This window comes from Euleptes europaea, chromosome 1 (genome assembly GCF_029931775.1).
Source record: "Euleptes europaea isolate rEulEur1 chromosome 1, rEulEur1.hap1, whole genome shotgun sequence".
Classification (NCBI taxonomy): Eukaryota; Metazoa; Chordata; class Lepidosauria; order Squamata; family Sphaerodactylidae; genus Euleptes; species Euleptes europaea.
Genome location: NC_079312.1, coordinates 131,712,750 through 131,727,454, shown reverse-complemented (window position 1 = coordinate 131,727,454; position 14,705 = coordinate 131,712,750). Strand labels below are relative to the sequence as shown.

The 14,705-nt window shown below is 41.9% G+C and overlaps 1 protein-coding gene across 1 annotated transcript; it reads right to left on the bottom strand.

Moving 5' to 3' along the window:
• Positions 1-46: 46 nt before the first annotated feature.
• On the bottom strand, positions 47-13,048 carry UTP18 (UTP18 small subunit processome component). Its single transcript, XM_056857214.1, has 13 exons — positions 12,773-13,048; positions 11,979-12,109; positions 11,481-11,576; positions 10,741-10,820; positions 10,399-10,490; positions 9,238-9,363; positions 8,579-8,753; positions 7,840-7,940; positions 7,298-7,388; positions 6,511-6,634; positions 5,105-5,279; positions 3,115-3,257; positions 47-153 (listed from the first exon to the last, which is right to left on the bottom strand). The coding sequence occupies exons 1-13, from the start codon at positions 13,046-13,048 to the stop codon at positions 129-131; spliced, it is 1,635 nt and encodes a 544-aa protein (XP_056713192.1). The 3' UTR covers positions 47-128.
• Between the last annotated feature and the right edge of the window lie 1,657 nt (positions 13,049-14,705).

Here is a 14,705-nt window from a genome sequence, read left to right as displayed (position 1 = left end):
CAGTAATTTAGCTGCATATTGATATAACAGCTGAGATTTTTGGGATAAGAGTTAAGCTACACAGCCAGCAATTCCCCAGTGGTATCCTTGTTTTGGTTGATAAATTACCTCATTCTAAAGTAGACAGCTTAGAAGTCTGAGTAGTGTTGCAACCTGCAATGTTAAAATAGAGTTAAGCATTTCATAAGAACTATTCCCACTCTGAGCCGCTGTGAAGCAGTTTATCTTAAAAAACTAGATCCCAGTAGAACCATGCTATTTTCCTGAACTTTTATATATAGTTATTTACCATTTTCCTGAACTTTTATATACAGTTATTTACCATCCATTAGGCAAGCCAGAAACCATAAATATTATTTTTTCAAAAAGGAGACAAAGTAGTATGTACAAGTCCTCAGGTATAATGATGGTAATTTTCACATTAAGGGAATTTACAGAATGGGTGTAATGCAGCCACTCTAAAGAAATTCTAATGCTGCAATCTTATGAGCCTTGTATCAGGTGATTTTACTGGGCTTAAGTGTACCTGACTCTGAATAGCATTGGTCTATTAATCCCATTCATTTCAGCGGATTAATTTAAGTACATGTTTAATGCTTCCAAACTGAACAAAATACTAACTGGCTAGATCATAGCCAATGCTTGGATATATATTAATTTCTCAATCTTACACTTCCCCTAAACTCTGGAAGTTTGCTTAGAACTTGTTTTTCCTCTTGTACTATGCTAAACTAAATGTATATTTTAAGACAAAGAATTATGCAGACCAAGAGACCTATTATGGTGTCAGTCACATCCAAATCTGACTCTTAGGAACAATCTCATCAAGGAATGTTTCTTTTCCTGCCTTTTTAAAAGGGTAAAGGTACTCCCCAGTGCAAGCACTGGGTCATTACTGACCCATGGGTTGACATCACATCACGATGTTTACTAGGCAGACTATGTTTATGGGGTGGTCTGCCATTGCCTCCCCCAGTCATCTACACTTTACCCCCAGCAAGCTGGGTACTCATTTTACCAACCTCAGAAGGATGGAAGGCTGAGTCAACCTTGAGCAGGCGCCCTGAGACTGACTTCCGTGGGGATTGAACTCAGGTAGTGAGCAGAGCTTTGACTGCAGTACTGCAACTTACTACTCTGTGCCACAGGGCTCCTCCTGCCTTTTTACACCTGCTCAAAACAAATTCTAATGGCAGTCCAGAAGATTATTAAGACTCACAAAGCAGTTGGTAGGAAAAAGCCTTGGAGGTCTATTGACAAAAAGGTGGGGTATACATACTACTGCTGAAAGTTGAAAGAGAAAGTGCCAAAGCAGGACTACAGCTGAACATCAAGAAAACAAAAGTAATGACTACAGGAGAATTACACAACTTTTAAGGTTGACAATGAGGAAATTGAAATTGTTCAAGACTTTCTATTCCTTGGCTCCACCATCAACCAAAAGGGAGACTGCAGGCAAGAAATCAGAAGGAGATTGAGACTGGGAAGGGCAGCCATGAAGGAGCTAGAAAAGATTTTGAAGTGTAAGGATGTGTCACTGGCCACCAAGACTTGATTAATTCATGCCATCATATTCCCTATTATTATGTATGGGTGTGAAAGCTGGACAGTGAAGAAAGCTGATAGGAAGAAAATAGATTCCTTTGAAATGTGGTGTTGGAGGAGAGTGTTACGGATTCCGTGGACTACCAAAAAAACAAATCAGTGGGTTCGAGATCAAATCAAGCCTGAACTGCCCCTAGAAGCTATCGTATTTTGGTCACGTCATGAGACGACAAGAGTCACTGGAAAAGACAGTCATGCTAGGAAAAGTTGAGGGCAGCAGGAAAAGAGGAAGACCCAACAAGAGATGGATTGACTCAATAAAGGAAGCCACAGCCTTCAATTTGCAAGATCTGAGCAAGGCTGTCAAAGACAGGACATTTTGGAGGACTTTCATTCATAGGGTCGCCATGAGTCGGAAGCGACTTGACAGCACTTAACACACACACACATATTTTAAAGAAAGGAAGAATTTCATTAGTGGGGAAATCAAATTTCACAGAGACTAGTGAAAATCTGTTTTATTATGAATAGACTGGAATCTAAATGTCCAGGGCTGGCAAAACCCTCCTTGCACTTACCCACAGCTCTGGGGGCCAGCCAGGAAGCTGCGGTGACATCAGACCAGAAGAATCCCCCCTCACCATCTGCACCAGGACCAGGCTGGACAGCTACAGCAATGTCGGCAGGGCAGGAAAATCCTTCCCTATGATTATGGGTGAGCTGAGGCAGACTGGGGGAGGGGGAGCAGGCCTTGTCAGCACATCCAGGGACAGTTGGCCATGCCAACCTAATCATCTCAGGCCAAGAAAGGACCTGGAGACAGGCAGGGGAAGGGGATGAGACTTCCTGGGAGCAGCACCAGCCAGCAGAAGGCTGTTTATGAAGCCTCAGGTCAGGTGAGGCCAATGAGGGAGGGAAGGCCATTGGCCCAGGAACTGGGAATGAGCCAGGCCTCACCCCTAATTGGAAGGTACAGGCAGAGCCCGGGGTGGCCCCACCTCCAGGCAGGCCTTTATTAGTCATCTGGGAGGACAGGCCTGGCCACAGCTAAGCAATTAGAAGGTGGACCAAGGTTTGGAGAGAGCGCAAGGGCTAAGGGTGTTGTAAATCCCTCTCTGCCCCTTTATTGAGACACGTGGGGTGTACTAAAGAAAAGAGGATTCTGAAGAATGCCTGCCCAGACTTGGAGCTCCAGAAGGTGGAGTCTTACGCTAAATTATCAAATTTTAGAAATTAATGCTAAGCATGCCAATTTCTTGATTAAGCAAATACCCTTTGGGGACAACTGTCTGAAATAGGAACATAAATACAACCACAGTTTGGCGAGCATTCAGTTCACTGGACAACTTGGTTAACAGGCATCCCTGGACTACTGTTGCCTGCCAGCAGCAGCAAGTGCCAGCAGCCCCAAGCAGGCAACAGTGGAGTGAGCTGTGGGTTCCAGCCAGGTCCAAGGCATGGCTGCTGCAGCAACTCCCATTCCCCAGAGATGCCAGTTACCAAAGCTTTTAATGTACTAAAACAATAAAGAGTACAATCACAATTATATTTGTTTAATTCAATACGTACCTATACAATAAAGCTTTGCCTTTGTTATTTGCTACAGAAAAAAATCCACTTCTGGGTGAGAAGTCCATAGATTCAGCCAAGTATATTACCTTTCCTCCAAACAGAGGGAAATTTGAGAATACCGTAAGGGAAGGAATGTGGACCTGTTAAGAAGAGGGGAACAAAGCAAAGAAATAAATCGAAGGGTGAAAAACAGAAGTGCACTTTATTGTCATCAAGTGCTTGCATTCTAATTCAAGAACAGTAAAAGGTCCTTCAAAGTATCCTAGAAACCTGCTAAGCAAAGTCTTCAGCATGTTCATCAAGTCATTGTGATTATCCTAATTACAGCTCCCTGCACTACATAACAAGCCTCTTAAACACCCACAATGGTCTACAAAAATACATGCTAAATATATAATAAATTTGAACTAGGAAGGAAAAAGATATGCCTTGCAATGCAAAACCAAAGAATGGAATTGAAGGGCCCCCTCAGAACATGAAATTAAAATATATGTAGGGAAATTAAAAATGTTATTGCTGCTTATGTTATTATAGATATACTGTTGTAAATGTAATTTATGGATTGGTCTTAAGTTCTTTTAAAAGGTTGTGAGCCGCTCTGAGTCTGGCTTCGGCCTGAAAAGGGCAGCCTATAAATCTAATAAACAGGGATTATAAAAAAGGGATTATATACCCTCAAAACACTTAAAGGGTGATGGATTTTAAAGAGCTCATAAAAACTTTTATTTTTAATAACCATCTCTCACTGATGTTAAGGGATGTCATCTCACTGATGTTATGGCATTTTGTTATTTCCATGTCCATAATATTCTCTGCTGTTTTTTTGAGTTACTGCAACTTAGAGCATCAGACTAGATTCAGAAGAATTCATGGAGCAGAACTCATCCTCGTCTTCTTTCCTCATCTTCCCCTTGCTCCAAAAGCCTGCCCTTTATCCTGAAACTCCTCCTGAGGACTTTGAGAGGCTCACAAGCAAAATGTGCAACAGGATGAAAAGCTACAGCGGCAACAGGGAAACCAGGTTAAGATTGCCTCACTTTCCCTCTTCCCCTGATGCAAAGTACAAGCGGTAGAGGGAGAAAAAGGCAATTTTCTTGATTCCCACTCATCACCGCAACAGTCCGTGGCCTGTGGCACATTTTGCTTGCAAGGCTCTTTCAGTCCTCAGAGAAGAGTTTTGGTGGGAGACTTCCAGAGGAAGGGGAAGGCAGGGAAGAGCAGCAGACCATCATCATTTGTAGGAGGATCAGTTCCTGGGATGACCGTGAATGGCGAAATCCACAAGTATTGCTGGGGCAGACTGTGTGCGGTGCCTGGCTTGGCAAGATGGCTGCTGCTACCCAGGCAACTCACCTGGCAGGAGGGCTACGTTGTACGAGTTGCCCAACAGCAGTGGCTAATGCAGCTTGGCCCAGCTGGCACAGGTCACGCAGCAGCCAATGCCAGGCTCAAGCAACTTGTGCAATGGCAGATGCTGTTGGGCCCAGATGAGTCACACCACTGCCAGACAAATGGTCAGAGCCCGGCAATCATGGTGTCCCTGCAAGTCATCCAGGCCAGGCCCAGCAATGCGACTGGGCCACACAAGTCATCCAGCTGTGATTGCTTGAGTCAAGGAGGTCATGTAGAGGCAGAGAGGGGATTTGAACCTGGGTTTCCCAGATCCTAGTCCAACACCATAACAACTACACCACCCTGGCTCTCTTACAGCATGCCAAAGTTTCACTAGATTTGCTGAAGTCTTACTCAAGAGAAAGGAAGTAAACTTCCTAGGGTATGCAGATTACAAGGCCAGTTTTTTTCCTTCTCAAATACTAATCCACAGAACAAACAAGCCCTTGAAATGTCTGCCTTACAAAACGGGGCTACATACTCAGTGCATTTTCTGCAAAGAACTGCTTAAATGCAGTTACCTTAAAAAGCCAGGCACAGCTTACGTTATGTAATTTAATGTACCTATTCCTTCACTTAAAAAAACCCCTCTTACCAGCTTCACTGCATCATCAATTTTTTTGGAAGCAATTGCCAGTATTTCTGATGTGGGATTGAAGGACAGCGATGTAACAGCTGTTACCAGATTCATTATAGCTTTCAGAGGTTTAGGATTGGTTTTTCTGAGACAGTCATCATGGGCATACACATTCACAACTCCAGAACTAGAACTAGAAGGAAGAACAGTTCAGTCCATAACCAATATTGAAACACAATGGAAACAAGTTATACACACATATTTATAATACCCACACACACACCCTATCCATGATTTATCTGGAAGTATTGCACATTCATGTGCACAGAAAGGCAACCTTGGAACATAATCATAGGAAAACTACATTAAAATAAAAAATATAAGTCTTAATTAAACTAAGTTAAGCTTACAGACCTATATATGATCGTAGCTTCAATATTATTAATGGTTATCAGAAAACACATCTACACGCATTCCAGAGAGGGCACAAATCTGCCATTAAAAACTGCAAGATTCAGAAACCAGCTGGAGAACATTTCAGTTTCCCACATCATACTCTTACCAACCTGGAAGTCACTGTTCTTTAGCAAAAGAACTTCAGTTGCCGACTCCAGCATAAAATTGCTGAATTGAGATTAATTACGAGATTTCACCTCACCCCTCCTCCACTGAACTGACATTCGGGATTTTTATCTCATTATAATTGTCAACTATCTTAGCTAAACTTGGGACTCGCCACCCATTACAGGTGTTAACTCTGTTAGCGTTAAGTCACAAGCAGTCTTCAAGTTGATGGAAGAGGGAAGAGTGGGCAGTTTTGCCCCACTCCCCCACTCCCCTGCAGCCCTTCAGCCTAGGTGGTTATGAGTTCATGTGGAACCTGCAGCCTAGGGAATTATTTTCCCAGACTTGAATGAGAGTGTTGGGGGAAGGGGAAGATGGCAACACCCCTGATCCTTGTGCTAGATTGTAGGATCTAGCCCATTGTTAATTGTCCTGAGCACCTGTGGAGATTTATAAATGTTTTAAACAAGTCATGTTCAGAACACTCACAATTCAGTAATTCCATTTTTATACTACTGGAGTTACCCAAAACAGCTTCACAGAATGGGGCTGGGTAAAAATTATCCATCCCAGTGTGAAGGGCTGCTCAATACGCCACTTATCATACGGTCTACAAACCAGAAGAGCCCTCTACGCCTATCAACTACTACTTACAAACAAAATATCTACAATATCTTTTAGAAATGGCACAATAAATTATTTTTACTTCCCCCAACCCCCCGCCGGTGTGAATTTGCCTCTAGTCCGGCTACTCTTGACATCAACTGGCAACAACTTCAGCATCTACAAAGTACTGTCTCCTAGAGACATCTGCCTGTATGATGCAAAGGAATATATTTGCTGATTTTACTTTCACTTACCCACAAGCCACATATTGGCCATTTTTTGAGACTGCAATGCTCGTACCGCGCAGACAACCTTCATCAGTAAACCTGTGCAAACACCGCCTACTTTTCACATCCCATATGAAGACTTCACCTTCATCTAGTAGACAGACAAATAAGATATTGATGAAAATAACTCTAAGCACCACTTAGATATCAAACTGCAATGCTGGGTTTAAAAACAGTCTGCTAAACCATGAAATACAGCAGATCAAGAAAAAGCTGCCTCTCCCAGTCTAAGATTTTAAATATCAACTATAATCTTGTAGTTTTACATTAAACATTAGATTACGATCTAATCACAGGGACTGCTGCTATTTTAGTTTGGGACACTAGTTTTTGTCTTGACTGGATGGCCCAGGATAGTCTGGTTTCATCAAATCTCAGAAGTTAAACAGGGTTGGCCCGGGTTAGTAACTGGATGGGAGACCACCAAGGAAGACCAGAGTTGCTATGCAGGGGCAGGCTATGGCAAACCACCTGTTTCTTTCTCACTGTGAAAATCGTACAGGGTCGCCATAAGTTGGCTGTAACTTGGCAGTACTTATCACCACCACCACCGTACTAGTTTTCAGCGGTTTTATGGGAAGTTTGCATTGAGCTGTGAATTTTACTGTATTGTTTTAGATTTTAATAGTTTGACTTTTATTGTTTGCTGCTTTTTAAAGCAGCCCATAAACAGTAATAGACATCAAATTAAATAATTCTCTGAAAAATACCCGCTTCTACACAATGATTCTGCACATCATCAAGACTGACTTACCAGAATGTGTGTAGATTTTTCTGCCGTCTGGAGAAAAAGATGATGCAATAGCTCTCCCATTTATTTTCATGCTGCCGACAAACTCTTTTGTCTAGGATATAGACACAATGCTTGTCAGTGCAATTATTCACAGGAAGCTTAGGGGAAAGAAGCCTGGTCTCTCTTGGGAAGATGCCATTCTACAATCTCCACCATATGTTTTTTTTTAAACAAATCTGACTCAACTAATACTTTGTACAACAGAAAACTCAAAATGGATTAAGCAAATAGCTTGTCAGTGGTAGCATTTTAGATTGAATGTTAGTCTGTCAAGAAATTCAACAGATCATGAACTGCCTATTCAAACATATGCTCATTGGAAAAAATCAGTATCCAAAATTAATTTACCATTTCAGGTTTTAAAATGCCATTGGCCATAACAAACAAACAACAACAGTCAAACTGAGACAATATTAAAAAATAATGAGTTAGCTTTCCAATAGAATCGAATTACAGTTTGAACCAACAACCTTCTTTTCTAAATGTTCAAGCAGTGGTTTTACCTTCATTGATATCAAATGCTGATATCCTGACAGCCCAAAAATCAGGAGGAATGATCCATCTGGAGATACTTCAAATTTTCTGACAATTTTCTCCTCTAAACCTTAAAGGAGAAAAAAAAATTACTGTAGCATGTTACTTAGTTCCAAAGTATATACAAGTTATTTTCCAAAACCATAGATAGCAAGTTATCAGTTGTACAGACTCAGCCACTTGTTCACAACACAGAAAAGTTGTGTTAATCTGGGTGCATGTTTACTGTTTCTTACAAGAGTGGTTTACAGAACTGAGGTGGGATTTTATAGCACACATTCTAATTACTGAAGTGGCTAACAAAAAAAGGATGTATTGTTACTTTTTTTAATCAACATATAGCACATTGCGGACAGTGAATAGGTCTTATTCTACCTCCACTTCATATCTGGACATATGTAGAGGACTGCTGCTAAACAGTGTCTCAGATTTCAGGGAAGGGAAACAGATTCTCATTTTTACTGATGACGAAATCATACTAACTTGTGTGAATAACAATAGCCAAGCATGATACATGATTGATCTAATGACAGCACTCAACCATGTATTTTTCTAGTAAAAACAGAGAAGCATAATTCAAAATATTTGCCAAGCCTTTTGTATTTATCTCAGGGGGAAAAAAACTATATTCTTGTCCTTTATTGACAGATAACATTTGCACCTGTTTAAAAGTGTGCAAAAAGATGTAAAAAGTGGTTAGAACTTTACCTCTAATATGGTTTACAGGAATAATCTTTCCACCCATCATATCATATATATAGAACAGCTTGTCACGTATACTAGTGGCTATAACCTGCTCTCCATCTGCACTGAAACGTGCCTTGTAGACTGGAAAGTCTTCCAGATAGATGCTTTGTATCTTTGGGTTAGTTTTACCATCCACCTTAAAAAAAAGAAAAAAAGAAATGTTTTTACTTGTCACTTCACTGTACATATTTTTAAAGAAGTCTAAAAATAAACATAACAGCAAACACCAGCTTGACGTGAATGTAAATACCAAAGACTTACAATAAGCACATGCACACACCTCCCTTCCCAAACTAAAGACTGCATCCCAGAGCCTATGCGTGGACTGGTATTGAAGATGGAGTTCCACAAGACCATTTTGCCTCCATTCCAGACAATGGGTAAGGCCCACTCGTAAATGCTCTGGACTGACGTTAGTAGTGAAGTTTGGTATCTCACGTACTGATTTCACTGCACTTGTGACCAAATATGTCTTCAGCAACAAGAACATGAGGAAGAAAACAAACCAGAATCACATCCTGCGTAATTTAAAAGCCACACAGTAATGTAAAACAGTGTAGTTATAATTTAAATCCTCTAGAATGTCTGAACACAAAATGATGCATTCATTAACTCCTCACCTGAAACAGTGATACAGACTGATCAACCCCAGCTGTCATAACAACTTGAGCAGAGTGATGGAACTGCACAGTTGTAAGTTTTACATCTGACAGACGGTCCCTATTAGCGTGTGAACACTTTTTCATCTAAAAGAGACAAAGGTGGGCTATAAATATAACAAATAAAAATAAAAGGCAGAATAAACATGTATATAGTCAGAATAGAGCTGCACAATCTACAAATTGATAGAAAAACAAACTTCAGAACTAAATGTATACTATTGTTATACATTCCAGCAAACCTGCTACTTGCATAATAGCAGTGATACACTCATTCACAGGGATTATGAAGCCCTTCTGGTAGATTACATCTAAAGTCAGTTATCTGGAAAAGCAATATCCTAAATTAGAAGGTTAGAATTGTTTAGATATTTCTGTATTTGGAATTTCCATAATACATTACTGACCCAAGTGGACAGAACTATTCATAAATGTATTGCCTCAAACCACTAGTATTTAAGTAACCAATGAGAACTGTGCTTATTCTTGAGCTAAAGTTTTCATGTTTAATTTTAAATAAAGCACAGAAAAATATATACGTGTACATATAATTATTCTTGTTTTCAGAAAGCTCCACTTAACTAGTTTATCGCGTGCAAGGTTTTGCTGCTAGAATATTCAATATAAGAAAATGCTCTCAATACCCCTTTATGAGATGTTATTTTTCTTATAACTAAAGCAGCTGCTTCAGATATCTTAACAGAATTTACTCATGATGTGTGTGAATACAGCTTGTTGCAGTGCTTGTATAGTCTCCTTGCTTAGGATGTGGGAAGCCTTAAATTAAACTCACATTCACCATGGCATCTAAATGCAGGAGCCTGGATGATCTGACACTCTGAACTGGGATTCAATGTTTAGAATCTGGGTGTATGGAAGGCAAAGCAAACTTCTCTTAGCACAGGCAGTTGTATTTGGTGTCATGGTGAACTGGAATGAATCAAAACTTTCCACATTCAGAAGCCTTCAGTCACACTATACATGCAACAGAAAGACACAGGGGGAGAATGCAAGCACAGCAACACATTGTTTGTACTTGTCATGCACAGACTTCTGTTTGTCATGGTATCTGATTGCAAGTACTGATACAAATGTGCATGAAAACAAAGTAGAATATTTTACCTGTAAAATACCTCTTGGTAAAGATTCAGATGTGGTCACAAAATTGCCTGTCTTGCGCAGTAGATCAGCATCTTCATCCTCTTCACTGTCATCTTAAAGAAAATTATTTTTAATATTGCATTTATTTTACCTACACTTAAAAATATTAAAGTGCTGCCATATTTGTGAGAAGCAATGATCAAAAGTTAAGTTTTATACAGAAACAAATCAATGTATTCCACACATTTCTAGTTTGTACTACATACATCTTGACCCTTATGAATTCAGTGGAACTTACTTGAACTGTAGCCATAATGACCTTCTCTGCTTAGGTTCACAACACAGAAAGCCCCTCTTATTTACCTTCATTTTTTGTTTTTCTAATTTCCTTCTTCATAGACCTCTGTGCCCAAGAAGGGGTTGCTCCCATAGCACTCTGAAATCTAAGACCGATAATTCTGCATGTTATCGATAATAAATATACTACAATGTTATTCACTTAGGTAACCAGTAATAGGCTATTAATGTTAGCAGAAAAGTAGCCATATCGCTCTCAAATTTAAGGAGAGGAGGGAGACAGAACAAGCATTTGGAGCAGAACAAGCATAAGGAGAACAGTGGATTTTATATTGCATAGGAAATTGTGGTTTGAAAAGTCCTTGGGCAAATTAATTTGCATGTTGTCAGTCAATGGAGAACACAGGTATGCCAAGTTGGAAGCAAAAAGTACAATGTTGGATGATGATGAAGAGTTGGTTTTTATATGTCAACTTTCTCTACCACTTAAGAATCAAACTGGCTTACAATCACCTTCCCCTCTCCACAACAGACAACCTGTGAGGTAGGTGCGGCTGAGAGAGCACTAATAGAGCTGCGAATAGCCCAAGGTCACCCAGCTGGCTTCAGGTGTAGGGGTGGGGAAACGAGTGCACCAGATTAGTACCTGCAGCTCAGGTGGAGGAGCAGGGAATCAAACCCGGTTCTCCAGAACCGAGTCCACTGCTCCAAACCACCGCTCTTAACCACTACACAACTCTGGCCAAACTTCAAATAAAATGGCTTCCCAAGATTACATCTTTCTACATATTACAACTAAAGCTCACTCTTCTTGAAGTCTTCTCTGAAGCTTTTCCTTAGTTAGTTTTCTTTCTGCATCACTTTTCATCATATTTTTCCTATATCGATGAGTCATGTCAATTCTAGGAGAATAAAAACATACACTAAATTTGCAACATTTTCCAAAACCATTCAGCTAATCAGTTTGAGAGTTAGGATAAGTGACCACATTACATTTTACCATACATTAGATTATGTTGTTAAGCAGCAATGCAAGTTTCAATTAAGTTCATTAAAAATTTCTTTTAGCAGCAAAGTTCCAGGTCTTAGGAAGAGATGTGCAAACAATTATTTTTAAAGAATTCAGAAGATATACAGGTCTACAAAAGCAAGCAAAAACAAAAAAATAATATGGAACTAGACCACAATCCTAAACATACGAACTTGGTGTAAGTCTCACATAAATCAATGATACTTGCTTAGAACTGCAGTCTTAGCTAATCACTCTCTATTCACAAATGGAATTTATTACAAAGTTCTCTTACGTTTCCTCAGCTTCATCATCCTCATCCACCCATGCTGGCTTTTTAGATAGCAGGAAGTTGTCTGTATCATCATCAGTTTCGGAATCACAAGACTCCTCTTCAAGAAGGTTCCCACTAACCACTTTACCGTGCTGGGGGAAAAAAATAAAGTACATTTCAAAGAGAAGACTAAATAAACTTACCAGCGCTTATTCTGGGACCACCGACAATGGACAATAGTAATCAGAGGGAAGGGGTCCCCCATGCTGAAACACATCATCTCCGACAGCGTACATTACACGTCCACTAATAGAATTACCAAAAAGGGCAAGAGTCCAGTAGCACCTTAAAGACTAACAAAAATATTTTCTGGTAGGGTAGGAGCTTTCGTGAGCCACTGCTCACTTCTTCAGATACAGCTAGAATGTGAATCCATCGGTCTTTAAGTAGAGGAACAGTATGTAAATGTGAATAGCAGGCTTGATGGGATTAGGTGTGATATGCAGAAGAGTCTGTGATGTCCAGGGGAGAGATGGGGGTGGAGAAATCAGCATTGGTAATGGGCCATGAATGCAAGGTCTTTATTCAGCCCAGGTAAATGCATTGACTTTAGTTTGAATTAATAGAATTACCGTTTGTAACAAACGACCCAGGTGCAGCCTAGCATCTCCCTTGCATCGCCTCACACAGAGAAAGGGCCACGCTTTGAATCCCTGCTGGTCACCCAGCTGTTCAAAATATGCGGGAACCACCCCATTCCTTGTGACCAGAGAGACGAACTGAGGCTTCCCCCCCGCCCCGCCCCGCCAAAATACCTGCCCAGAGGGGCGGCCTCGCAACCGCCTCAGCAGGCCCTCGCCCTCCTCCGTATCTCCGAACACCAGCTCCTCCAGGCCACGGTCCGCCGCAGGCTTCTCTGCCAGAAGCGCCAAGTGCCGAGAGCGCTGGTCCTTCTCCGTCGGGTCTTCAGCCGCCACGCGGGGGTCCCCCTTGCCGACAGCCCCCCGGGCCGCATCCTCTCCGCGCCGGTCTTTGCGCGCTCGCTTCCGCCTCGCCGGCAAGCCGCAACGAGCAGCGGCCACCTCCTCCATGCTTCCTCCGCCTGCGACCTCCCGAGCGGAACCGGAAACGCCGTCCTTCAGTTCTCCCTTCACGTGACCCAGAACCCTCTTTACACATATCCCCGTGTGTGTGTGTGTGTGCGTTAAGTGCCGTCAAGTCGCCTCCCACTCATGGCGACCCTATGAATGAGAGTCCTCCAAAATGTTGTATCTTTGACAGCCTTGCTCCGATCTTGCAAATTGAAGGCCGTGGCTTCCTTTATTGAGTCAGCCCATCTCTTGTTGGGTCTTCCTCTTTTCCTGCTGCCCTCAACTTTTCCTAGCATGACGGTCTTTTCCAGTGACTCTTGTCGTCTCATGGCGTGACCAACATACGACAGCCTCAGCTTAGTCATTTTAGCTTCTAGGGTCAGTTCAGGATTGATTTGATCTATAACCCGCTGATTTGTTTTTTTGGCAGTCCACGGAATCCGTAACACTCTCCTCCAACACCACATTTCAAAGGAATCTATTTTCTTCTTATCAGCTTTCTTCACTTTCTAGCTTTCACACCCATACAGAGTAACAGGGAATACGATGGCATGAATTAATCTAGTCTTGGTGGCCAGTGACACATCCTTACACTACAAAATATTTTCTAGCTCCTTCATGGCTGCCCTTCCCAGTCTCAATCTCCTTCTGATTTCTTGGCTGCAGTCTCCCTTTTGGTTGATGGTGGAGCCAAGGAATAGAAAGTCTTGAACAATTTCCTCATTGTCATCCTTAAAGTTGTGTAATCCTGTAGTCATTACTTTTGTTTTCTTGATGTTCAGCTGTAGTCCTGTTTGGCACTTTCTCTTTCAACTTTCCTCCATAGGGATACACATACTCTCACCCTCCAATGGGGGGGGGATGGGCATGGATCTAACTAACAAGTGTTCGTGTTTTTAAAGAGAAAAAAGTGTTTTTAAAAAGAAAAAAGTTTTTTTTTTAAAAAAAAGAAACGTGTGGAACAATTGATGCTAAGAACGGGAAAAAGGAACTATAGAGATCTGAGGTTGTTTCAGCTATTTCACTCGGGTCCCTCTTATGGCGGTAGCTAAATGAATGCCGGAAGTGAAGGTACCGTATGACGCGCACCTTTCCTACCTCTATGGTCTCACTTCATCTCTGTTGAGAAGCGTTCCTCACGTGACGCCTTTCCAGCCCCGCCTCTCTTTCACATGACCCAATTTTTCGATTTATTTATTTTTTCCTCATAAGAACCGCTCTCTTGGTGGGCTGTTCCATAGCTCACATTGTGGGGGGTGGGAACGGGCCTGTTTTCCCATAGCGGCACACGCTTCTAAAGACACCTGGGCCTCAGCGAAAGGAAACAGCGGGAAGAGAATCGTCAACCGTGACGGTCGAGCCAATCACGGCGGCTTTGGAAAAGCAACGGCCCTTTTAACCGCCCCTCCCGGGTCCAATCATCTCCTCTTCCGCGTCGTAGTTCAGGCCGCCCGCCCCCGTACGGCGAGCGAGGACGATCCACGGAGTGAGGGGGCCAATGAGAACGCGCCGTGGGCGGGCGCGGGGGGGGGCGTCGGGCGCGTGCGCAGTGCGGTTATGCTAATGTTGTTGATATTCTGGAGCTCGGAGTTGAATGTCTTTTTCTTCCCCTCGTTAAAGTGAGAGGCCGAACTTTCTTCCTCCTCCGACCTGGCCC